Source organism: Galendromus occidentalis, unplaced genomic scaffold (assembly GCF_000255335.2).
Source record: "Galendromus occidentalis unplaced genomic scaffold, Mocc_1.1 scf7180000077185, whole genome shotgun sequence".
Taxonomy (NCBI): Eukaryota; Metazoa; Arthropoda; class Arachnida; order Mesostigmata; family Phytoseiidae; genus Galendromus; species Galendromus occidentalis.
Genome location: NW_003805173.1, coordinates 281,888 through 308,991, shown reverse-complemented (window position 1 = coordinate 308,991; position 27,104 = coordinate 281,888). Strand labels below are relative to the sequence as shown.

At 52.5% G+C, this 27,104-nt stretch overlaps 1 protein-coding gene across 1 annotated transcript; it reads left to right on the top strand.

Moving 5' to 3' along the window:
- N (neurogenic locus Notch protein) lies at positions 1-26,447 on the top strand (the record flags this gene model as incomplete). The annotated part of the gene is made up of 4 exons (XM_003741582.1): positions 1-98; positions 12,223-13,523; positions 20,275-23,737; positions 23,906-26,447. Coding segments are annotated over 4 exons (7,404 nt in total), but the record flags the coding sequence as incomplete, so codon positions are not given.
- Positions 26,448-27,104: the final 657 nt, after the last annotated feature.

Genomic DNA, 27,104 nt, shown 5'->3' with positions numbered 1-27,104 from the left:
AATGTGTTCTTGATTGCAGGTTTCCAGTCGTGCAACCCGAACCCATGCCAAAATAGCGGCGAATGCGAATTCGCTCCCAAAGGACAATCGAAATGCTCGTAAGTACTTAGAGTTTCTCGCACTAATTTCTCCCCTTTCGCACTGGTCTATTGCCCTGACAACCGTTGGGGAATTTGGGGCGGCGAGAAGCCCGAAGCTTTAATTTTATTTGTTTGTCCGGATGGAGTCAGACCTATTGCCGAACCGTACACCGAGTACCTACGCTTGAGAACGATTTAGAGAAAAGAAACCGATGGAGTTAGAGGGAGAGTTATGGCGATTAGAAGTTGGGATGAGACACCAGAAAGCTCGCTCGTTCACCCGCTCACTCCGAGTCATAAAACCATTGAGTTACCTGTGCCGGAGTGTGCGTACAGGACCTCTGACTGTGTGAGAGCGAGCCATGCGTGAGTATGGAAGCTCGCTGGGTGTGGGTTGCTCTGCTGTTATGTTGGTGCAGCAAGCAGCCCACAACGGTCCGACCATCTGGGCTTTTTCAATTTGCTTTATCTTTTGCTACCAAAGTCCAAGGCCGTCGAGGGACAACAGGTTGGAAAAATATGGAGCGTCACACCTATGGGAACGTCCCCCTCCTTAGGGCGTCCGCTTTCATAAGTTGGCATGAATCCGCACCATGTCGATCGGGATCGCGTTCCGAAGATCGTTGGCAAATTATCACGTAATTTACCGCTTCGGAGTCGACAATCTTTTTCTCGAGCTCTTCGCCTAATACGTGTTCCGGTCGATCGGTCGTCCGTGATTTCACAAGGCAAATCCAGTATTATACTCAACCGAAAAACAAATGAAATTAACCAGTAGACCTTGGCTCCGGAGAAAGCTGGCTACTGGTTGGACTGGCGAACGACAGATCCACGGATTATAGTGTGTCCCTTGTTTGATATCTCGCCATAAAATCATGTCTCGCTGGACATTTGGATCAACTTCCGAAGGCAGCTCGTTCGTCCCGTACGGAGCGTCGATAGCGACCTACTCGTCCGTGCGATCGATCTGCCATGGTATTCTCGTTTCGTTGCGGTCTCGGTCGTCTTTATTGTTTGCGATGAAATCTGTAGAAAGCAGAACAATCAAAAAGATGATGCGAAGGCAGCAAAGCGACGATGTTGCCAGCGGTCACAGGGGTTCTGAGAGGTACAAGAAGACGATGAAGCCGCAGACCAGCTACCGGGAGCTGACGTGACTGACCCAGAACGCGATGTATCAGAATGAAAATTAGACCTATTGAATACTTGATCGATGGTGCAAACCACAACAAATCGAGGGGGCCTTCTTGTTTGTCTTGTCGATGCAATCCGATTGCTGTCGATGCGACCACCTTCTGAGATAGATCAGATAGCTCCCAGCATGTTGCGTCTTGGTAAGCCGGACCTAAACCTACTTCAATTAAAAGCGCAGAAGATTTTGCGAAGAAGACTCTGCTCTCAATACCCGGGACTCGGGTCTGCGACGACTTATATTCTCGGTTCTCGAGTGGATGCGAGACTTCGCCCCGAGTCGACTCTTACCTCGAATGATCTGGCTTCCGTAGAAATCCGCTTTGTCAACTTCTCGGGCAGCTTGTTTCGAGCGACAATCCTCACTCGGGGCGCAACACGGCCGAGGCATCAACCCATGAATCCGACTTTGATTGATGCCGTCCGGACGATGGAGATTATTCAGAGCAGATAATCGTTTCCTTCTTTTCCTTCTGTATCTTTCCCACTTTGGCTTTCGACTTCGAGCCTCTCCGGGCGGCACCCGAACCATGTAGAGTCGAAAATCCACTCCACAAATATCTAACAGTGGTGGGTACCTACTCTGGCTCGCAGCGGGAACGACGGCTTGGCGGGCGTCGCGTCGGGATCGTTGGAGCTTGAATTAGAGGAGGGGATTCCTCTCAGCATGTCGGTTCCGAATGCGAGAAAACTCCGCGACGGACTCCACGGTCATGGCGGAATATTCCGAGCCACTGACTGGCTGAGTGACTGGTGGATGCAAAGAGCAATGCACTCGATTTAGACAACGATTGTCCTCGCTTGCCCGCCTACCGTTCGACAAGTACCTACTCTTGAGTCGGCATGCAGGCGTCAAAATAGGCGGAACGACCTCAAAGTGTACAACGATTCTTCGACGAAACGACAGCCAGCGGCATCCCGAGAGGCAATCGGACTGGCAAACAGAAAGGCACAAAAGCAAACGAGCCTTGCTTGGTCAGAGATCGTATCTCTTGTGACCGTCTGCTCCCCTTCCCCCCGCCCGCCTTGTGAGGTCTTCAGTAGTCTCGACAAACGCTGTTGTCGCCGCCGCTGCAGCGGCAGCCAACAATCCGTAGATCACGATGAAGCTGCTGCTGCACGTCTTTACAACGCCAGCAACAATAACGGCCACGATCAGTATTTATGTTGCTAAGCCGCGCCAATATCGACAGTAGAATGGATTGGATATTATCCGAACACACACGATACCACACGATGGCTGAAAACTCGACGACATTCTACCCATTCGATGACTTTTCGACGACGGATTAGAATCACCCTCGAGCTCGATAAATAATGATCGCTGTCGTCCGAATGATCCGCCCGGCGATCATGAGGGAACTCGGAGGAGCTCCTCGAAATGTTCCAGAACGTCCCCATTTCTACGAGCGATATGCGTACCGGCAAACCTGCCTCTTCAGAATAGATATCGATCGGAAGAAAGGAAAATACGACGAAGAAAAGACCTTCGACCGTAGGATACGGTCTGAAGTACAACTGATCTGCCCGCGAGGATTCTAGCGGCACCAAGTCGGTAGAAAGACTTGGCGCGCCGAGCCTTCTCTCCATAGATTTTCTTCTGTCGCTGTCTCGGACAACAGAGTCGCTTCGGGGGATTGAAATCTATAATTGTCGAACCGTAATATTGTAAATGATTGTTCTTAAGTTTTAGCGAACGAGCCGTTCCGGCGGCAGAACAGCGATATTGCGACTTCCCTCAGTGGTGACAATCCTATGGTTCATGGCGTTCATTGCCGAGGAATGCGAAATTAAGAAAATTGAATACGACCAATTGAGTCATTTACGAATTGTCCCATTCGGCATTTATCATGGAAGGTCGGCTCCAGATCGGGATTCGACCAAACGGACCGGCTATAGAACCTCCAACGGTTCCTGTAGAGAACCCGCATTGTGGGTCTTGATCCGATCGAGCTCAGACGGTGGCTTGACCGTACCAGCGAGTCCCGATGTAAGTGTTGTTTTTTGAGAATTTTCTTCTTGGCGGCCCCTCTAGCATCCACCGCGATGGAGGAAAAACATGGACGAGAAAGACGACGCTTTCTGCTACCCCCCAATGCGAAAGAACTCCCGGTTACAACTTTTTGGCCACACAATCTTCGAGAAGACGGAATCTGAATCGGAGGCCTTCAATTAGACGTCGTTCTCAGGGGTAGGGAAGACTCGTCTTCGTCACCATCTTGTCTGCGGTAGCTTGCTCAGGAATGCCCGACCGTGCTCCGATTGATTCATAAACGTTGACTCGGTCATTCATAGAATGGACGGCGGACTTGTAGCTGAAACGCGGCCGCTAGGACGATATTGAGATTTTTTCTTATCCCCACCGAAGCGATCTCAGTCAGTTATGAGATGAAGCTGAGCACGACGAGAACAACGATCGGTTGAACCTGTGTTGCTTTCTTCCCATGCGAATGAAATCCCTCGGGCACGCAGGTTGTGGCTTGGGTCGACTGTCTGGTCGCTCGGTCGCTGGCTGGCTTGCTTGTCATTCTGGTCTCAGTTCTGAATCTACTTCAACTCAATTTGAGCTCGAATCACTCCGCCATTCAAGGGACACACAGCTGCGCGCACATTCGTGTAGGGTGGCGCAAATCGCTCGACGGTCCGCGACCCGACTCATGGATCGATCGGTCGGCAGTTCGACGATAGGTGTCGAGGAATTGAGTCCCATCCGCAATGAAATTTCGAAGCGGTATCCGAGCTTCCGGAAGTTGGACCGGAATCGGACTCGGACTTGAGTCTAGAATGACTGTGGAGAGTCCCGTATCCCGCGCACGCCAGGCTGACCCGAGTCTCGAATTCCGCGGCGGAATTCGACGGAACAAGATCGCGAGCCAGAGACTCCCCGAGGGTCTTCTGGGGGCGGCGCGTACTGGCACCGGCGGGGTGAGTCTGAAGGCCGAAAAAATCCGGCAAGCGCATCAGCGAAGAGCAAATCGATCCTAGCCGCGTCACCCCCAGCGAAACAGGTTAGCTTGTGCAGACTGAAGTCGTTCCCACGCTCGGAGCAAGCTCCCCCGAGCCAGCAAGCTCACGAAGCGTTGAGGCCGGGGGACATCGAGGGACTAAGGGATACCTGGGAAGCCATTGAATAGGAAGTAATTTGTTGCATCAACAATACTCTGTCTTAGTTAAGACTGTGCATTCGGTGCCTCGCGCGCTCGCTGAATTGTATGTCGCTCTCAGTCAGTCCGAAATGCTTCACCCGGCTGAGGGTGCCGACGGTCGCACCTCTCGTGCTGATAACGAACACCGATTCAGCCATAATTCGATTATCGCCATCATGTTTCGATGACGGTCTCGGCTAACTAACGAATCGCTTCAATATCAGTCGAGTCTCGGCGACCCGTGCATACGGGATCTTCGAATATCGGCGCAGCTCGGTGTCTTGCGGACTGACCTCAGCGCAGAAGAATCTGCGCCGATCTTCTAGCCGTCGGTTTTCTTCGACGATCCTCAAATTTCTCGTTTCCATAAGAACGGTCGTCAAACTCTCCCGCTCATCGATGCCGAAGAGCGAGCAGCGCCGCCACCACCGCCGCGGAGTAGGTGTATCCCGAACGACATAATCTGAAATTATGATGACGTGTTGCAGAGTATCTGTGATATATCCCTCTTCCTCCTTCACCGCGACGACGACGACCACCAACAAGAGCCGAACGAGCCGGCCGTACCACTCCTTCCCCCGATGAAGCAGTGTACAGTTTTAATGATGTGTTGTTGTTGCCGCTCCGAATTCTAATAGGTAACAGATAGGTACATGGAAGACCGGGCTTTCTTGTTTACTTCGCCGAGTCGATCGACACTCCCGCGAATCGATTTCACGCGCACGCTCAATGCCGAAATCGTCTACGCAGCGTGGAGTTCCTCCAGATTTTCACCTCGAAAAGCCAGAAACGACGGTCATCGCCATGGGCGATCCGACCCAGCGAGAAAGATCAGAAAGTTTTGAGGGGGCCAACATCGGAGAAGAAGAATAGAAAGAACTTCTGACGAGCAAGAATGCAGCCTAGACTCGGAGGGTGGATTTCCTTCCGTAGGCCATCTGCTGTACAAGGCATCTGGCGTCTGAAGGCTGCGCGGGGGTACCGAAACCTGGGCCGAAGAGATACGATAGCGTAGGATGGGATAGGATACGATACGGACTACGTCGGTGGCTAGGAACGCGTCGACGGCGGCCGAGAGAACGAGAAGACTGTGAGTTTGCTTGGGGCCGCGGCTACGACCAGGAAAACCCCGAACTAACAGTAGTGGCTGCCAGAAAAAAAGTCTTCAATAAACTTCGACGGCCGGTTCGGGCTAGACACGAATTTCGACCGATCGCTGTCCCATGAATGGGAGAGGAGGAGGGGCATCACAAGATCACTTCATGAGTCGAAATTCAAACGAGCTTCTTGGTCTCCTCGCGGACGACGCTCCTCGTGGACGCTGTTTTCGGCAGGCCTAACATACCCGCGCACCACAAAAGCACTCAAGGTTTTGCTTCCAGTGCTTCCTGTTGTTCTTGTGGTCGAGGCGTCGTGTCGGCTCGAAAATCACCGAACGCCAGACATCCAGGAACGATTGGAGCGGATCGGGAGCCGCTTCCGATAATGAAATGAACATCGGATTCTCATTGTCGGCCTGCGTCCTTTCCTTGAGATTACAGTCAGCACTGTAGATTAAGGCGTTTCTCGGAGCTGCGCGTAGTAGCCTGTTTTCCCATAGGTCTCTCCCACGGCTGACGGGGGCATCATTCCCTGCGCCGCGGAGACGGTGCGCCGTCATGATCTGAGCCTGAGAACACTGCTCCGCACCTGGCGACAAGGCTGCTGATTCGGTACTTGTACAGAAATTCGGCCAATCTCAGGGAGGAGAAGAAAGAATCGGAGGGGTAATCACCATGGTGAGACGGCGGCTTGTCTGCTCGGCTTGCTGGACGGATGGCAAACTAACAATGCAAGCAGACCGAAAAGAAAAACACAGCAGTCGGAATTATAGGAAAAGTCGTCTATTCGCGAGCGATTTGTCCTTTCATTCGACGAATTACCTAACGTTATTTTGGGGAATACTGCCGCCACCGCGGACGAGAAGGATGATGACGACGACGACCGGAACGGCACTAATGATGACATTGCCGACAATAAGAAACTTTTTCTGCGCCGCTTTCTGACTCCACGATCATCCGTATGCATAGAAGAGAGTTTCCTGCCGAAACTGGATTTCCCTTTTGAAACGCCGCTCTCCGAGCGTTCATGCTTCCACCGATTCTCTTGAAACGCAATCGACGAAGAAGCAAATGGATGACGCGGTGCTGACTGAAACTGAGTTTTGGGAACCCTTGAATGCGCAAAGAGCGTCGGATATGACTGCATACATCACCGGTACTTTCCGTATTATAAAACGCGTCACGTTCATTTTCCACGTATTTTTCCTTGTCGTGACAATTCTTGGGAATGTGCTCGCCGACATGCATTCATCGCTCAGTCGGAGCCGACAAAGGTCCCACACAGTCTGCAAGAATCGTCGGCGGAGCCCAAGTTGTAAATCACCAATCAGGACTATAATTGCCGATGATAAAGGGGGCCAGAAGTCTAGCGCGGCTTATGGTAAATAGCGTGGTCGTCGTCTTTCCTTGGAAGAGTGAAAATCACAATTTACTTCCCGTGGTAGTCCAGCACGGGGTCGCGAAAAGTTAACGTCGTCGATGAATCGTCGTCATTGACGCCAATGCGTGTTGACGAACCGGGAAAAGCGAGTTGTGGGCTTGCTCCGAACCGGCGCATCTTTGATCTTCTCGCGAACTTCGGAAAGCGAAGCACAGTGAACTCCGATCGCTAATTAACGGGGCTATCGGTGGTGTGTGTTTTGTCTTTTTCCGATCTTTTTCCAAATCTCGATCTTCAACGCGTTCTCATTACGAAATATTCAAATCAAGCTTCACACATGGATTCGTTGTGATCGTGTCCTTCTCGTGTTTCTCGCTTCGATTCCGCGGTTTTCGATCGCGAACGATTCGTGGAATGCGATATTGGCCGGCGGCGGATGCATGTTTGACGAGCTCTCGACTCTGTCTCATCTGAAGAAATCAAAAGGGAGCCGAAACCACATCGACCGACCGACAAGAGCAACGACAATGCCTGACCGGACGAAGCGGTCGGCGGGAAAGAACGAGTGAATAGAAATCCGACGAAGTTTAATGTTCCCACGAAGATAGTGAGGTAATATTTCGGAGTTTATCAATCACTTCTGGGCAGCCAGGCAAGCTGGCCGACCGGCCCGTCGACCGGCAGGCAGGCAGGCGAGCAGCGGAATCGCCAGAAACAGAAATGTCGCGATCGGTCGAGACGCGATCGGGCCTGCTACTTGGCATACGGTAGTTATGGAATGGAAGTTCTTTCTTGATCTGTCTTTCTGTCTATCGTCCGTCTTACCACTTGCCTAGCTGCGAGTGAGCGTGTGTGGTCTGTAACGAGCGAAGGGACGAGCGAGAGAACACATCGACCGATGGATCTTTAAGAAGATCGACTGCAGTGTTCATTATGACAGAAAGGATACTTCATCTTCGGATGCCCGATTTCGGAGCATACTGAGTGAATCAAGCTGTCGATGGGCTCGTCGCGAACATGCTGTTGAACCTCTCAGCGTTCCTTCCGACGACAAGAGCCGAAGATCTCGGTAGAGATGGAGTTCGTAGCCGGTGTCTTCGTACTGAAGACTCAAGATCGAGCGAGGGAAACAATCCTCCCTCTGATGGTCCACATCGGAGGTATCCGTGACGTCACTATCGAGTTGGGCGGCAGAAAGATGAAAACGGGCAAACAAACGTGGAGTCCCGACTTCGTCAACGGGGCGTAGGGGTCTTCTGTGGCTCGGCAAACAAGATGCTTTCTGTTGATTTTACACTTTTTCGAGTCGAGAATCGGGCGACATGGTCTTCACATCTGTCGAACTCTTAGCGAAACAGCGCTGAGAAATTGAAACAAAGGTTCGACTCTCTCCTCGAAGCGAATGCCCGGAGCGAAAGCAAACATTGTTCGAAGAGATTTCGAGCTACCACTGTGTCGCATCGTGCCGACACCGCAACGTCTTGCGACAATTAGCGCTCAAATTAGACGTGTCACAAGTGAATCCAATTCATTACCATCCAATTGTGGGCGCTACTCAAACACGCATTCAATAGCCACAATCATCTCAAATCGCCACGCGAGGCTCTTGTCATAGTTCAGTTGAGTCTTATCGGATTCCGGAAGAGACCAATCATATCATTCAATTGACGCGTTCTGCCTGTGTATGTTTGGAGGTTATTTTCCTAAGACAGCCGCTCATCAATGCAAAGTCCCGTCTGAGCGCCGAAAACCCCGTTCGAATGAAAGTTTATGATGGGAGGCAGGGCACCTAAGGTGCCACGCCGCGTCGGGCGTCGAAGCGTTTTGCCAACGAGCATCGCGCTTGAGCTGTGTGCTTCTCATCGGCTTTCTGTCAGTCACTCGATTTCGGTTGGTTTTATTATCATAATCCCCAAAGGCTTCATAGCTCCTCGAACACTTGTCCTAAATAACGAAGAGAGAGCCTCGGCGAACGATTTGGAGACGTCAAACCTCTTGAAGTGCTCGTCATCGGCATTCCCACGATTCTGATCGTTGCTGTAAGAAAAACAAGACAATTGAACGTATTACCGCTCGCCGCTGTCTCAACTCGTGAGACAGCCGCCCGCATCCCGTTTACATACAATGTGTTTTCAGGAGTCTAACGACAGAACAGGAGCCGTTCTGTAATCAGTGTCTGACTTCTCTATTCTTCTTTTCGAAGGCCCTATCCTATCGAGCCGGAGAAAGAGAAGAACCGTCGAATTTCTGAGATGCCTGCCATGAAGATGAATGCATATATTTCGGTACTCATGCTTTTGAGGGCAAAGATTTCGCTCCAGAGGCTAAGCTGTCGCGGGTCTAACAGTCCTCTTTCTACGGGGCCGACAAGAAAGTTCAGTCCGTGATGGTGTTTGATGTCACGTCGCTCGCGCAGGAAGTTCAATCGCGAACCTTGGAAGTTAAGGCGAACCTTCCATCCCTTGGCTCGAGAAACTCGATGTTTGATTTCATCTTCAACAATGATCCCCCATAGAACTTTGAGCATGAGCTCGACAAATAAAAACGGTCGATAACACGGCCGTGGTCGGGACTGGAAGCCGCCTGAACGGTCATATGTATGATTTATCTGTCATCGATAAGATTCAGCTCTCCCTTCAAGCCGAAGAGAACATGAGGAGGAAGAGAAGGCAACAAGTTTCGTCGATCCGACGTCTCCCTTGCAAAGTCTCAACTTCTGCGACGTCGGTAGCTTAAATCTATCATCTCGCCGTGGTTGTTTCCAGCAAATGATGTTGCTTGTGTGATAATAGTAATCTGGTGTAATGACGAAAACGATGATGATGATATTGATGTGCGATAAGGCCGTCGTGAAGGGAGGAAAACCTCCTGTCTCAGATTTCCTCGTTCTTGTCCGGTCTGTGTGATGCAGTGGTCGATTGTGAGCGGGGAGCGACAGAAAATTTTACAGCACTTTTATCGCGGAGACATATCTCGGAATCCGGATGGAACCACTGCTGGTCACTGTCTCCCTTGGGCGTCCGTTTACCGTGTCCTGCGCAGAGACGACGAAATTCTAGCCGCTCTTCTGTCTGCGTCGTTCCGTGCCGGGTATTACCGGAAACCTCAGACAGAGCCTCTCGCAGTTATGGCGATTGAAGAGATTAAGTTCGAGTTCGGTCCGATTGTCACGCATCGATTTCCGAGCGGCGCTCCATAGCCATCTTTGCATGAGACGAGAGAAAAGCAATAAACAACAGCATATGAGTCCTTGCCGAAGGCTTGAAATGCGGCTAGAACTATCGTGCTTTCAGTTATTCAATTAATATATTAGTCGATTATTCTCTCTCGGCCTTTGCGGACGGATACGATGACAAAGACTCTCGGCGGTCACAATTCCGAATGAGCGGGAAGTATTATTTTTGTTTTGATTACGGAAGGTTCTTGTTTGCTGTCGCCGTCCCGGACGACGGTACATGACCGACAGAAATCGGGGAATGCGATGTGAACTCGCTGAACGCCAAAGAAAATAACGCTGGACTCCTCGACATATCGATGCTCCGCCGATGGTTTTCGCTGTCGCCGAATCTCGTTAATTACACGGGTAGGCTGAAATCGTATAATCGTTCCTTCACTGATGAGGACGAAAGAAAACTCCGACTCGCATTGGGATAATCGTGATGAAGGATTGAATTAGGAACGGGTACACAACATTCGCCTCCGTAGGAAGTTCGATAGATGTCCTGCCGACCACTCTCACGGTATTCTGAGCTTCGCGCAATCGGCGGGACCTATGTATCTGATCGAGTGAACTGAGAATCCCACCTTTGGAGCGACGCGTGAGACGGGCAGCGCGAATTATACGCCTGCGACAAGTGAAGTCTCATAGATGCCTTCGCTAGCATCTGAGAGGTACACGTGAGGAGTCTCTGGGAAAGTCTCAGGAAGAGTCAAGAGAAATCTGACGATGTCGATGATGCAGTCGATGAGTGGTTTGTGGGCGGCCGTTGTGAGAACCGCGCCGCTTGTTGTCGCTCCTGAAGAAAATCACTCAATGCTTCGGCCATGCATTCGGAGATCTTTAGCGCCGGTGTGTGCTTTCATTTTTGCTTGCGTTCGGCCGTTATGCCATTGTGTGAGGAAGAGTTCGTTGGGGAGAAAAAACGAAGAACTCTGCCTCTGAAAACACAAGGAAACACGAGAGGGGCCGAAGTCACGACTTCGCCACTGTTCTGTAGGGCGACCAGCGGTTCCTCCATTATTGCTCCAACAGTAGCCATCGGCTCCACTTAATTGAGTTCACATGAGCCTCGATCATCCAATTTTTGTGATCCTCGAGGCGAGGCTGCTCGAACTCGGATGGATCCCTTTCCAATTTCTATCGATGTATTTCAATGAGCCGAAAATCCATTTTCGGCGGTTCACGGAATGGTTCTTTGTTTCGAACGCCACCTGACGCGGGCACCGGAGAAAGCGTTATCGAGGCGACTGGATGCTCACTCTATGGATATTCCGTTTTGTCTTCTTTCTTTTTCCTCTTCGCGGTTCTTCCCTACGGAGTTTCCAAGCTGATTTTACCGTTCGAGTAGGATAGATTTATTGCCCACCGGGGTTGCCTTTGATGTTGGCGATTCGAAGATTGCAAATCAGACGAAGCGCCAAGATCGAGCAGCCAGAACGAAAAAAGTTCACGCTGCTCTTCGCATTCCTCCGTCTCTGTCGACTCTTTTCCCTTGATAACGAGCCACAGTACTTTCTGGAGTCGCGCGCCCCGCGCTCCGTAATTTCTGCGAGACCGGATGATCAAGTCGGGTCACTGCTGGAAATCGAGCGATTCCGTTCCGGAGGTTCTCTGAGAGATTGAACAACCAACTGAGTCTGGTAGAACGAGGGCTGGAGGGCCAAGACCGATCGGAAATGCTCCGATCCATACACCGGCCGGTGTTTCCTCGCACAATTCATTCTGTGGCGATATCGCCTTCCATCTCGTACTCTACAGCATCCTTTCGTGGAATCGGTTCCGTGTGATTTCGTCAGTTTGAAAGAACGAAAGCACAAGGGGAACGCGAGTGGGCTAGAGATGGAGCTGATTAGCAAGAGGAACAAAACATCGAAACGTACTCTGTTGTGCTTCGTATTCTGCCTAGGTCTGAATCAGCGGTAAATCCTTTTGGTTTTCTTTGCCTTCCCAGAGATCTGCGACGTCGAGCGTTTCACTCCCGATCGATCGCCATTCTCACGCACGGTCTCGTTTCCGGGAACCACGATTTCCGACCACCAGTTCTTATCGATGCGCACAGCGATACTCGACGCAAGCATTTACGCCCTCTCTTATCTCCTTCCAGATGTCTACCCTCCTTTGCCGGAGAATACTGCCAGCATCAGAACCCGTGCACCGCGCAAGGCAATCCGTGCCGTCACGGGGCATCATGCGAGCCCCACGTCTCCGTGAACGGCATCGACTACACTTGTCATTGCCCCATCGGATACAGCGGTTCGCTGTGCGAGCATCGGCAGCCCTCGATTTGTGACCACAACCCCTGCGAGAACGGGGCGGAATGTCAACTCTTATCCCTCAACGACTACGTCTGCAAGTGCGCTCCGGGTTTCCGCGGCTCACACTGCGAGAAACGTGACAACTGCGCGAACTCTCCGTGCAAGCACAGCGTGTCGTGCATTTCGACGGACTCGGGCTTCGAGTGCATCTGCAACGAAGGCTACGAAGGCGTCAAATGCGAATACGACATCGACGAGTGCGAACGGAATCCGTGCGTGCACGGCGGCCGCTGCACCAACCACATGGGCGGCTACACGTGCCAGTGCAAGCCCGGCTACACCGGAAAGAACTGCGAGAAGGAGTTCGTACCGTGCAAACCGAGCTCGTGCCTGCACGACGGCATCTGCGCCCCGGTCGGCAAGCACGATTACAACTGTACGTGCCCGAAGGGTTTCAAGGGCAAAGACTGCGAGATAAACATCGACGACTGTATCGGGAGCCTCTGCGCTAACGGGTCAACGTGCATCGACGGAATCAACGGTTACACGTGCGCTTGTCCACCGACGATGACCGGCGACTACTGTACGATCGATATCGACGAGTGCGCCGCCAATCCCGGCATCTGCAAGAACGGTGCCACCTGCACGAACACCCTCAACGGTTTCACGTGCGCCTGCGTCAACGGATGGACGGGAGCGGACTGCTCGGAGAACATCGACGATTGCGCTGGAGCGAACTGCCATAATGGGGCGACTTGCGTCGATCGCGTGGGCCGTTACGATTGTAAATGCCCACCGGGGAAAATCGGTCTCTTATGCCATATCGACGACGCCTGTCTTTCGAACCCCTGCCACGCAGGAGCCATCTGCGATACGAGCCCAGTCGACGGCAGATACACTTGCTCGTGCAAGGACGGCTGGACGGGTCTCGATTGCTCCGAAGATCTGAACGAGTGCTCCGGGAACGTCAACCCGTGCGAGCACGGTGGACTCTGCGTCAACACGCCTGGGTACTTCGCGTGCAACTGCACGCTGGGATTCACCGGTCCTCGATGCGAGGTCAACATCAACGAATGCGAACCGAACCCCTGCAGGAACGACGGGACGTGTCTGGATGAGACAGGAGCGTATCGTTGCATCTGCATGCCTGGTAAGTGACTTCTTGGTTTGATTCTTCTCTCGAGTGATTTCCGCGATGAGTCTCTTCTCCGCGACCCGGCCCACGCAGGAAGACTGTGGGATCGATGATGCGCGAGATTGAGATTCGATGGATAGGTAGCGAGCGCGTTAAGGGATGCGTGAACGCGTCGGTCTCGTTGACGATACGTTGTGGCTTGTCGTCCGAGGACGGCAGACGGCAAGAGCGAAAATGGAATTTCCTTCATCGACCGGGAGAAATTCCAATCAGAATGAAGAAAAGCGAGGAACATCTGGCGTTCGGCGAAGGTGCGAAGATAAACGAAGTCGAAGGTAGAATCCCTCCGTCAGCTTTCCTCCTCGGCGGTTTGCCGTTCAGCCCACGGACGTACAAACGAACCGACCGAGCAGGCGAGCCAGCGACAGTTAGGCGGGCAGAAAGCCTGCCTGGATGACTCGCTCCGGTCGTCGAAGTGGTTGGCGGCCGTTGGAATAGCCTTCGTCTGCTTGGTCCGACCCAGATCGACCGAGCTCATCGGCGGCGACTTCTGCGACAGGGACTCAGTGGCGAACAATCGCCGACTCATCTTCCATTGGTTGTTGTCGTCGTCGTCACCGGCGCGGACGGCGTTGTAGTTGTTATGTAAATGCAATGAGTGGACTGTCGGCCGAGTCTACCGAATAGAGAACACCGAAAAGAATAGACGCGTCCGGCAAGTGGGTGACTTTCCCACGCGGTTGAAGACTTTCCAGGTCTACTTTTCGAAATGGCTTCTGAACGAGTCTCTCTCGCACAAATTACACCACCTTCGGTCGTCTGTTGTTGCGGTCGTCGTCACCGTGTCCGGTCGTCGTCGTTGAGTCTTCCCCTCCTGTTCCCGCTAGCTGATATCGTTTCGAAGGCGAGAAAAGCATGTTGTACACGGGGCTTTTTGCAACGATCATCGTGGGTTCGTGTATGAGGGCTTCGGCATGAAGGTCCGATCATCTCACCGAGGTGAGAAGCAATTGAATCAGTGACGGCCGTTCAATCAAGACGAATTCGAATGTGTCCGCCGACAGCGCAGTCGTCGACGACCACAACGACGGCAACAACGACTTCGACCGCGAACGAGTCCGATCCTATTTCGACAGGGCGTGTTCTGACGATCGGCAGTGTCCGATGCATTTGTCATCGGAGGCAGACCATCCGTCAAACGGATCGTTGTTGTAATGCGGTATCTCTCTTGCTCGCTCGAGCTGTACATCCCCCTAGATGTTCGATCGCTGCCGCCGCCACCACCACCGACTTCGTCGCAGTAGTATTCTACCGTTGTCATTATCGATGGGTCCGAGGAGCTTCCATTTCGATTCCATGGTGCCGAAAAGCACGAATCACTTTCGGGCATCTCTTCCAGCGGCGATCGCCACACCGCCTCGTTCAGATCGACGACGACGAAATCTCATTTCGAGTTTTGTCAAATTTGATGAATGGTACTGTCGAAGCCGAATTTTTCTTGGTGCTGTTCCCTTCGGCACCGCCGCCACCGTCGGCGATGTCGTGCCGTAGGGATCGTGCTGAATTGGCTTGTCGATCGATCTGACTTCATACCTCCAATACTTTGAGCGGCACAAATTGTCTGGATCATTCCTCAAGATTCAAAACGATATTCATATGCGTGTTTGCGCGCCTACAGCTGTCATAAACGGCGTCGATATTACCGCTGTCTCCAGCTTATCTGAGGAGTCGACTTTAGGCGTGGACAGCCTAGCGAATTGATAGCTGACGATTGCACGGGCCCGCAGGCGCTCCGAAGGGTTAGATTTGTAGGGAGGAATGCGATGTCATTTCAAGCGCACTCCCGTGAAGATTCTTGAGTTCCCTTCTCTCCCACTAGGGCTCGATCCCCAGCGTCGGTGACTTTCGTGGCGATTGTGCAGAATGTAAATTTGTTCGGACTGACTGAGCTTCTTTACGACGAAGCGCTACGCGGCTTCGAAGTGGTCGTAGACAGGGCGTCGAGCAATAATACGAGGCGCTTTACGCGCAACAGGTTCCAGCCGATTTTTGGATTCTCTGTTCTGTTCGCCTCGAATTTAGTGTTTGATCAATAGCTCGCCGTGCTTTTAGATTCGAGAATCGCGATAAGGTAACTGATCGGTGGGGGCATCAATTCCCTGGGGGCTCTACCCGCCTCCAGGTCGCGATACCGGAGACAAAGCGGGACAGAAAGTTTGCGTCATTCCTGAAAAGGACTTGATATCGCGGCTACACAGACTACCGGTATCTTCCGAGAGTGATACGGCACCGGCATAAGTGACACTCCGTGCGGTGTCGCGAACTGGGTTCCGAAGAATGTGAAGGAGCAGCGACCTGGGTTTGATTTTGTGCAACAAGAGATCTTCTTGTCGATGTCTTTGTTGTTTTGATTGGCGGGGTTGTACAGTTCGTGGTCCTTTCGCTGCCGCATGGCGCTTCCAACGACGGCGGGGCCGAGCGAATCATCGACTGACCGACCGGCCAGTCGCTCGCTTGCTCGCTCGCTCGATCGGCGGTACTCGTGCTGCTACGAGTACTTTAGTCGTCCAACAACGAGAAAAAGGCAGCGGCGCCGCGTTTTGTCGGCGTACCCTCTTCAAAGCAACGCTTCGCCATGGTTGACGCTGCCGCAGCAGACAGAGAAAGAGGGTTCTGTGGGAAAAAGTGGGAGAGAGTAAGGCCGCTGGCTGAAGATGTGACACACGTTCTTGGTGCCGTTCTCCGGCGTTCCAGACATGATTATGCTATTCGAAGCTCGTTCGCCTGTTCACTCGAACTGGAACCGAGTCGATTCCGCGGGACGGCGCACGAACACGTACGCTGCAAAAATTAAATAGCATTTATCCAATCCATCGCTCTACCGGAGTCGGTGTTGCGTCGACCGCACAGAACAGACCGCTCGTTCTGAAGAAACCGCTGTCTGAGTTCTACAATGCCGAAGGGCGATGTCAGTCGAGGTGATGAGGTGAGTTGCGCTCCTCCCTCGCATCATCTCAAGTCGACCGCACCTTTAATCGCGAAATTCTTCAAAATGCCGCATCGACACCATCACTACCGATTGTGGTCGCTTGACGTCTCCGCTGCTCGATTCTCCTGACTCGCATCGACGACAACGACTGTGGTTGCTCCTGTTTTCTATTTCGTCTTGATTTGTCTCGAGTACATTTCTTCTTTTCAATTTTTGTTGTCTGCGTTTCGGGCTTATGTCGATACCACGGCCTGAGGTGGACGTTCAGCACAGTACTGTGCTTTCATGCTGATAACGTTCAATGACACGCGGTTTCCCGAAGTCTCTGTCTTCCGCCGCCGCGGACTAAACTCAAGGTCTCACCAGACGACGAACACGAGAAAAGAAAAGATAAATAAAAGCAATCGCGATTCGCTTTCTGCCTGAATTTGTGAATCAAGGGAGCTCGTTGATACCGACGGGAATCGGCCATCGTGCGATCGTTCTATGTACCGAGAAGACGGTACCGAGCACGATGCGTGCCAGCTATCTCCGGACGAGACTTGAATCCCCTGGTTCGTGAGCGCACTACAAACCCGGAAGCTAGGCGGGAAGCACTGCTTTTTGCTCCCATGTGTTTCGAGACATGTGCAGATGTGAGTAGATTGGCTGACTGGGCTTTCCTGCGTGGCTGTGTGCGAAAGCACACTATAACCACCGACTTCTCTCGTCCTTCTCTCGGCCGCTCTTGGTTCTGGTACACCAGCAGCATCCGAAGAGAAAGGATCCACGGAGAAGAAGATCCGGAGGAGGGCCTCTATTCGCACGGGGGTTCGACTGTGAGTTCCTCTGTGAGAAAAAGACTCCCGTCATGGGAAACTACGATGAACTTTTTACCTAGCGTCTACTTATGACGACTCTGCCGCAGAGCGATGTGGAGTGCTCACCTTGGGAACGTTCACTTTCGCTTGACCAGAAGTCGACCGAACGGGCTCACAGTTTCGAACTCGGCCTTCTTTTTATAGGGCAATTTTTTTCTTGATAAATCCGTGTGGGATTTCCCCCGCACGGGTAAGGAGTCTCTGATCCTCGAAAATTCGTAAGCCCTCGTGCTAAGCTCGCGGGCGCAAGAGCGGAACAAGTGTCTGTCTCGGATTCCATGGACTTATACACCGCTCTCTTTTCCGGGAAATCTAGGGTGTTCGCTGCTCGACTTTTCCTCCCAGACCGAATGGATCAGGGAGAAGAGAACCTGTGCCGGCCCGACTATGAGCTAGAGGGGTATGAGGTCATAAATAGAGCTCTCGTTCCAACGGTTTCCTGTTTCCACATGGATATCGTTGTCGTCGTCGTCGCTGCCGCCACCGGCCGCAGCAGTCTCTGAAGGATCTCTGCTTTCGGAGATGATCTTGGCGGTGGTGGTTGTTGTGCTGGGGGAAGGAGACAGCAGTGAATGAGACAAGCGTGAGAATGCAGCCGTTCTCAGCGGATCCTCTGTTTATTTTGCCTACAAAAATAGCGTAGGAACATGTAACAAAAGACCACTAGAAAGAACAGCCGCGAAACGTCATCGCTTGATTTTATCGGGAACGACTCTCTCCCCCATAAACACCGGATTAATTTCCGCATACTGAAAATTTAGAGAATTCCAGTCGGTGGAAATAAGGCTGCCCCGGAGAACGAAGTGACGGGAATCGGATAAACAGAACGATCTTGGCTCCATATCATGGAATTTTCTTCCTCGAACGGAATGACTGTGACGCGATTCGGACTTTCAGCTCAGCGGCTCAGAGAGTTATGCATGAGTGACGGCTTCAGATGACCACACCGCTCATGCGCGCCCAGCTTTCGGAGAATTTAGAAAATCGTCCCGAGATCGACGGACCATGTACGATTAAGAAAAATGGAAACCGTGCTGATCCGTTCGCCGTCCCGAGCACTTCGGTGTGTTTCGAGTGTTTCTCAGAAGGCGCTGTCTCGACCGGAATGAGCTTTCACGCTCCTCATTCCGTCAATAATTCCCACCGAGTGAGCTTAGCCTCATGCAAGTGCTGAAATCTCCAATGACCTGTCGATCTCGGAGCGGATTTCACGCATCCGGTGACATTGATATCTAGCGTGCCTAAATACGAGACGAGATCATGACTTCACGTTCGAGAACGAAAAGTCACTTTGTTCTAAGAACGGTCAGAAATGCTTGAATCATACATCTGTCGACGAAAGCGATCATGCGGTGAAAATCGTCCTCGCCTGACCCAGAGTATGGGTTCGAACAGCATCGTTTGGCGCTTTCCTTCCATCTTTCGAGATATGGACAGGCAGATAAGTAGACCCAACCGGCAACCTCTAGTGCTCCAGCGAGAGCCGCACCTCTTCCGCTTTTGATGGTGCTGTCGATGATCTTCGATTACTCACTCGATCGACAAACAGTGTCTGGATATACATGTCTGCGCTCGAGAGCTCAAGTGGTCGGTGACTCGGGGATATTCTGCTGAACGCGATGCCGGTTCGCTAGTTCGAAGCGTTCCAACGTTTACCCCGATCTCGATGTGAGCCCGTGGTCACCTGAGCTATGGGGGAGGGAATCAACATGGAAACGCCGTGATTTGGCTCCTAGGTTTCGCCTGTTAATGGAACGCGTCCCGTCCAAGACACGCAGACGAATCACACCCCTCAAAGCACGCACATAGCCTTAAGAGGCCGTGGACTGTCGGTTTATCACGTTCGTCGGAGAAGCTCACGGGAACGAGAGCGGCATCACTTGCTTGGTAGAAGACAACTATTCGGCGTTTTCTCCTTTTCTAAGAAAAGGCTGAAGCATTTTTTCTGGTCGACTAGACAGATACAAATTGCCGGTGGTGCCTATAGACTCGAAAGCGTCGCCCAACAGCTCGTTCTGGCGATAACCTACTAGATTATTGGGGTACCTATGAACAACAGTTATTCACAGACGGACGCTCGTACAGACATGCGGGAGCCATCCGAAACACTTGGTTCAGTGTGGATGGGGGTCGCGCGTTTGTCCGAGTATCGAACTTGGCTTTTCGAGCAAAGTTCAAACCATAAAACGCTCTACGCTCTTCGTAGGCATGTCCGCAAGTCGAGTCATACGGAAGGCAGCGTAATTCTATCCTCCGCAGACTCATCGAAATATTCGAAAAAAATTATTTGTGCCCCGCAGAACCGGCCAGTATACGTAAGGCGCCGTAGTGCACGACAGCCGTTTTTCAACAATTATTCTACGCTTACGACTTTCGATTTTTTTTTCTAATACGAGGCTTTCGAAATTCTCCCCGGAGTCAATCGACCGTCGATTCGCGTGCAGCTTCACAACGCTTAGGTACTGAAGTATGGGAGTGATCAAGCGTCGGTCTTTTTCGTTTTGCTCTTATGCTTCTGTTGAACACCCTGAAGCGAGAGATGTACATGATCGATAGGCGCATGCCGGCTACAATTACCGAAATGTTGACTCAACCCTGTAATCGACTGTCATTAGTTTCGAGAGACCGGGACCAAGCATTTTTCAAAAGAGAAAAAAATAGGCTGAGCGACGACGACATTCGTTTTACTGAATATCTCGATATTCATTCCGCGGTGATCCCGAAGCCTGGCTCTTTTAATAGACAGGAGTAACGATTGATGGATTCGACGCATCCGTCAATCCTCGGGTCAAATGGAAGCCTTCGGTCGCGAGAGTCGTAGCGAAATTCTACCGGACATCGACTGTGTGCGCTCGCTTGGAGTCAGGGATTCCATCGCCGACTCGCTACAACTAAACGTTTTCCTTTACCCTTCCAGGTTTCCATGGAATTCACTGCGAGAACGACATCGATGAGTGCGCCTCGAACCCATGCGGCCAAGGCTATTGCCTGGATCAGGTCAACGGATACCGATGCACGTGTCCCATAGGCTTCACAGGAGCCAACTGTGAGATCAACGTCGACGACTGCGTGGACAACCCTTGCCAGAACGGCGGTCATTGCTACGATCTCGTGGGAGGCTTCGTTTGCAACTGCAAAAACGGTTTCAGTGGAAAATATTGCGAGGTCAATATCGACGACTGCCGAAGCAACCCCTGTCTGAACGGAACCTGTGTCGATGGCGTGGGAACTTTCCACTGCAACTGCAAACCGGGCTATACGGGGACTCTGTGCCAAACACAAATCAACGAGTGTCTTATCGAGCCCTGCAAGCACGGCGGGATATGCACGGACTTCGAGAGTGGGTACAAATGTCACTGCAAAGAAGGAACGACGGGCAAAAATTGTGAGCACAACATCAACGAATGCTTGTCCAACCCCTGTCGACACGGGGCCACCTGCATCGACGGCATAAACGAGTACACCTGCAAATGCAAGCCTGGATACACCGGAGTGAACTGCGAAATCGACATAAACGAGTGCTCGCCAAACCCATGCGAGAACAACGCTCGCTGCGTCGACCTCGTCAACAACTTCCAGTGCATTTGCCCCAGGGGCTACTACGGAACGAGATGCAACTCCGACGTCGACGAGTGCGCTTCCAGTCCATGTCATAACGGTGGAACGTGCGAAGACGACCTCAACAAATACAAATGTCACTGCCCGGCCGGATTCACGGGCCATCGCTGTGAGAGCGAGATCGACGAATGCAAATCGAACCCTTGCCAGCACGGAGGCGTCTGTCAGGACAAATTGGCTAATTATACCTGCACGTGTGCTCGCGGTTTCACCGGAGCTAACTGCGAGATTAACATCGACGATTGCGCCAGTGCTCCATGCAACAATGGCGGATCTTGTATTGATCTCGTCGACGGCTACCAATGTGTCTGCGACGTTCCCTTCTCCGGACCCACCTGCGACGTTCGTCTTGATCCGTGCGGTGCCAAGAGGTGCAAGAACGGCGCCATCTGCTCGCCCAGCTCCAACTACATGGATTTCTCGTGCAGCTGCAAACTTGGCTTCACGGGACGTCTCTGCGACCAGGACATAAACGAGTGCGCCGTGAGCAATCCCTGCCGCAACGGCGCCACCTGCCACAACACCTTCGGTTCGTACACCTGCAACTGCACCAAGGGCTACGAGGGCAAGGACTGTCTGATCAACACGGACGACTGCGCCAGCTTCCCGTGCAAGAACGGCGGCACCTGCCTCGACGAGGTCGGCGACTACCAGTGTTTGTGCGTCGACGGTTTCGGTGGGAAGCACTGCGAGATCGACACCGACGAATGCTCCAGCAAACCTTGCCAGAACGGAGCCACCTGCAACGACTACGTCAATTCTTACACCTGCACTTGCCCGTTGGGTTTCTCAGGCGCCACCTGCGAGACCAACGACGACGACTGCACAGGAAGTTCCTGCATGAATGGAGGCACCTGCGTTGACGGCATCAACTCATACTTATGCAGATGCCCGGCAGGCTACACTGGCACCAATTGCCAGTTTCGCATCAACGAGTGTGACTCTGGACCATGCAGAAACGGAGGCACCTGCATCGACGACAACGGATTCTATGACTGCAAATGTCTCCCTGGTTACACCGGCAGAAACTGCGAAAAGTATGTCGACTGGTGTGAGCAGAGCCCATGCGAGAATGGATCCACATGCAAACAACTCAACAACACCTACACCTGCACCTGCCTGCCCGGCTGGGCGGGCAAAAACTGCGACGTACAGATGGTGTCGTGCGCCGTTGCTGCCACCCGCAAAAAGGTGAAAATCAACGATCTCTGCCAACATGGCGGCGTGTGCGAGGACTATCACAACAGCCATCGGTGCATCTGCCCGAAAGGATACGGAGGGAGCTATTGCCAGGAGAACATCGACGAATGCGCTCCCCAGCCGTGCCAGAACGGCGGACTCTGTCACGATCTGCTCGGTAGCTACCGCTGCGAGTGTCCCGCGGGTTTCCAAGGTCAGAACTGCGAATACAACATCGACGACTGCCATCCGAAGCCTTGTCAGAACGGGGGCACCTGCTTCGATCTGGTCAACGCGTACAGATGTATCTGTCCTCCCGGGACGAACGGCATCCTCTGCGAGTTCAATCTCAACGACTGTACCGAGTCGTCTTGCCATCACGGCGGCACATGCGTCGACAAGATCAACGGTTTCGAATGCGAATGTCCGCCTGGATACGTCGGCTCCCGCTGCGAAGGCGACATTAACGAATGCCTGTCGAACCCGTGCAGCGCGGTCGGAACCCAGGACTGCGTGCAGTTGGTCAACGACTACCGTTGCGACTGTAAACCCGGTTTCGCCGGGCGGCATTGCGACGCGAAAGTCGAGTTCTGCCCACCGAGCACCTGCCTGAACGGAGGCTTCTGCATTCCGACCGAGCACGGCCACAACTGCATGTGTCCCGAAGGCTTCAGTGGGGACCGATGCCAATTCAACAACTCGACCTCGTGCTATCCTGGATTGTGCAAGAACAACGGTCGTTGCAATCCGACGGCGGACGGCTACGAGTGCGTTTGCCCCCAAGGAATCCGAGGGAAGCATTGCGATTACGACGCGTACAACGAGTGCCTCTCGGCTCCCTGCAGGAACAACGGTCTCTGCGTCGACAAACTCGGCACCTATGAATGTTTCTGCCCGAGGAAATTCAAAGGTCGCCAGTGTGAGATCTACGACGTCAATCATCCCGGGAGCTCAGGCCAACCATTCAACGAATTCGATACGCTGGGAAGCTCGGCGGCCGAACTTGAGGAAATTCGCGCTTGCGTCTACAACAACTGTCCCAAGAAAGCAAAAGACGGAGTCTGCAACACGGAATGCAACATGCCGGCCTGCGGTTTCGACGGCGGAGATTGCTCGCTGGGTTTGAAACCCTGGGAGAACTGCACCGCTCCGATCAAATGCTGGGAGGTGTTCGGAGACAACATCTGCAACGAGGACTGTAACACCGTCGAATGCCTCTTCGACGGCTTCGATTGTATGCGGAAACAGAAACAGTGTCGACCCGACTACGATCAGTATTGTTTGCTAAATTACGGCAACGGTTACTGCGACATCGGTTGCAATACCAAAGAGTGCAACTGGGACGGATTGGATTGCGAAGAAGGGGATCCGTTTATCGCCGACGGCGAGATCATCATGACGCTGAGGGAATCTCCCGAAGACTTTGTGAACCGGAGCGCGTATTTCGTGCGATCTCTGAGTAAGAAGCTCCAAACGAATCTCCGCATCAAGAAGGATAATCACAACCAGGACATGATCTATCCTTGGGTGGTGAACAACGACGACTCATCCGACACACCCAGGATCGGTCGGATCGAAATAGGGTGGGTAGAGGATCGAAACTATTCACTTCGTATACTCAAACCATAGCTCTCCAGAAATAGTTCATAATACATTACATGATAATTAATAACTATTATTGAAAGAATTCATTGCTCCCGTGCTCCGCGAGAAAGGCCCATTCCCCACATAAGTCGATCGATTTATTTCAGAACCACCGTCCATCTCGAGATCGACAACCGGCAGTGCGTGAAGGCCAACAACGGCGAATGCTTCCTGACGGCCTCGAAAGCGGCCGAGTTCATATCCGCAGCCCATTCGAAACAAGCTCTCGACATCAATGGTTTCACGATCGAAAGTCTTCGAACCTCCGATATCCAAGCCGGCGACTCAAACACCGGCTCGAGTTTCGCTCTTACGCTCACCGGACTGATCGGAGTCGCTCTTCTCGGTACCCTCATGGGCGTAATGGTGGCGGGTCAAAGGAAACGCGCTCGAGGCATCACCTGGTTCCCTGAGGGCTTCTTCCCAATGCGGTCCGGAACCGGCCCACCGAGACGTCGTCCTGACGGGCAGGAGATGCACAGTATCTCTAAACTGTCCGCTCAACGATTGGATGCCAACGATAATCACGGAATGTCGGAATGGTCGGATGACGAGCTTCAGAACCCTCCATCGAAACGCATGAGACCCCATTCCAGTACACCCGAATCATCGTACGGCGACACCCACACCGTGATGTCCTCGGCTGATTACGACGATACCGATCCCCGTACGTGGACTCAGCGGCATCTGAACGCCGCCGACGTTCGTAATCCGGACATCGTAGCCATGACTCCGCCTCAGAACAATTACGACTACGAGACGCACATCGATGTGGACGTTCGGGGTCCCGGAGGGCTCACGCCTCTCATGTGCGCCGCTATCCGCGGGAACGGACTGGATCAAGCTAAAGAGGACCTGGAGGACGGGTCCGCCAACGTTATCCAGGATCTCCTCAACCAAGGAGCCAAACTGACAAACAGGACCGAAAAGACTGAAGAGACTCCACTCCATCTCGCCGCACGTTACGCACGCTCGGATATCGCGAAGCGATTCCTGGACAACAGCGCTAATCCCAACGTTCAAGATGCGACCGGAAGAACACCGTTGCACGCAGCTGTCGCCGCGGATGCCGTCGGAGTTTTCCAAATTCTGCTCCGAAATCGCGCCACCGACCTCAACGCGAAAATGTTCGACGGGACCACCCCGCTCATCTTGGCCGTACGCATGGCCGTCGAAGGAATGGTTGAGGACCTGCTGAACGCCGAGGTCGACGTAAACTTGGCCGACGACCACGGAAAGACCGCTCTGCACTGGGCCGCAGCAATCAATCAGGACAACGCGGTGAAGATCCTGCTCAACCACGGAGCGAACCGCGATGCCCAGGACCACAAGGAAGAAACGCCGTTGTTCCTCGCAGCTCGTGAGGGCGCTCGGGACGCGGCCAAGGTCTTGCTGGAATTCGGAGCCAACAGAGACATCACCGATCACATGGATCGGCTGCCGCGAGACATAGCGGCGGAGCGGAAACACCTCGACATGGTGAAGCTACTGGACGAATTCGTTCCTTCGAACCACAATCTTCCGCAAATGGCGATCACCCAGCCAGTGCTCATCAGTAATCCGAGGAACGCGATCTCTTCGGCGACTTCTGCACAAGGTCCCGCCAATAAACCTCTGAAGAAGGCTGTGCGACGGAACCAGAACGCTCTGCAGAATAAAGAGCCCGCGTCACCGTCGGCAGAAAGTGCCGCAGCATCGAATAAGCGCCGATCGCAGAGCATGAAAAAGAAACGGGAACCCCCATCCCCCGTCGTGCTCGGTAACCTCGAGAGCGCTCCGATCCTGAGTCCGAGCTCCGTGGGGTCCCCTCGTTCGGCGACCCTTTCGCCATCGTCGAGTCTTTTCCACGCTCACTCATTGGCCGTCAGTCAGCCCAACTTGACGGGACTCAACGATACCAAACAGCCCCCTCGCTACGAGGATTGCGTCAAAGGTGCGTCCGGCATCTACGACATGACGGCCAGCATGTACGGCGGACCGAGCGGCCTGCTCGATTCTACGAACATCTACACTGCGCCGATGCAGCCTCCTCTTCAACCTCAACCGGCCGTGCATTCTCGACAGCAGAGCCTGCCAGCGGCAGCGGCGACGGGGTTCTCCGCGCCTCCGCCGGTTCCTTCGCCGACGAAGCACCGGCCCGCCCTGCCGACGAGCCCGACCCACATGTTGGCAATGCGGCAGCAACACGCTCAAAATAAACCCAAGATTAGCAGCGGCTCGGCGTACGAGTTCCCAATGAAGTCTGAACCCACAAGCATTTACTCGGGAAGTTCCAGCCAATACCAAATTCCGCCAACGACGACGACACCGCCGGCTTATCATTTCCCTACGCCCCCTAGCGTCTCTCAAGTCTCGCAGTACTCAGATCATCCAACACCTCAGCACTTCTCAACGCACGATCCGAGTTATCTCACTCCGTCACCGGAATCACCTGGACAATGGTCGTCATCGAGTCCGCAATCGGCTCAGAGCGACTGGTCCGACGCCATCCACAGTCCTTCGCACCCACCGCTGGAGATGAAGGTTTTCGCGAACATGCCGGCGATCATTCAACAAGGTCAACAGCAGCAGCAGCAGCAACAACAGCAGGCGACTCAGCAAGTACAACAGCCGCCGCAAAAAACGCATCCAGATGCCGTCTTCATATGAAAAGTGACACTGTTTTTGCATACAACCGAATACAATATTTGATCTCCTTTTGTTGACTGTAAGAGAGGCCAGGGCGGTGTCATTAGTTGTTTTCCGATGTAATAGAACTCGAAAAAATATAATAGTTATCTGGAGGGACTTCTCATGATGCTCATCGAGTCCGTCTCGTGTAAAGAGATGTACATAGGTACATTATTTTATAATTATTATTACTATTATTATTATTTCGACAAGAATAAGATAATAATTCTATGAGGAACAAAATAAAAAAAGAATGTAATTATTCCGGAATATATGATTAACTTTGCAAGCAGGCGGATCTTCGTGCCAGTGAATGGGTAGAGAAAGAATCGAGTCATTGAATAAATGCGGAACGAATAAAGGAGCGGAGGCTCTATTTAACATTGATGCAAGATACGGAATCGTCTGTAAATCAAGATTGCTGAGATGTGAGACGTGAACGTCGATCTGGGACCCACTTGATAGGATTTAGCGTGACGGATTGCTCCATGTTGAAAATGAATGAGAATGTAAAGAATGTCTCGTCATAAGAATCGGACTGTTATAACTCGAATAAAAATCTGCTCAAGACTATTCCCAGCTATCTGTATTTGAGGTTCTTCGGAGCCGAATACTCAGCCTTCGATTGCAGGGCAA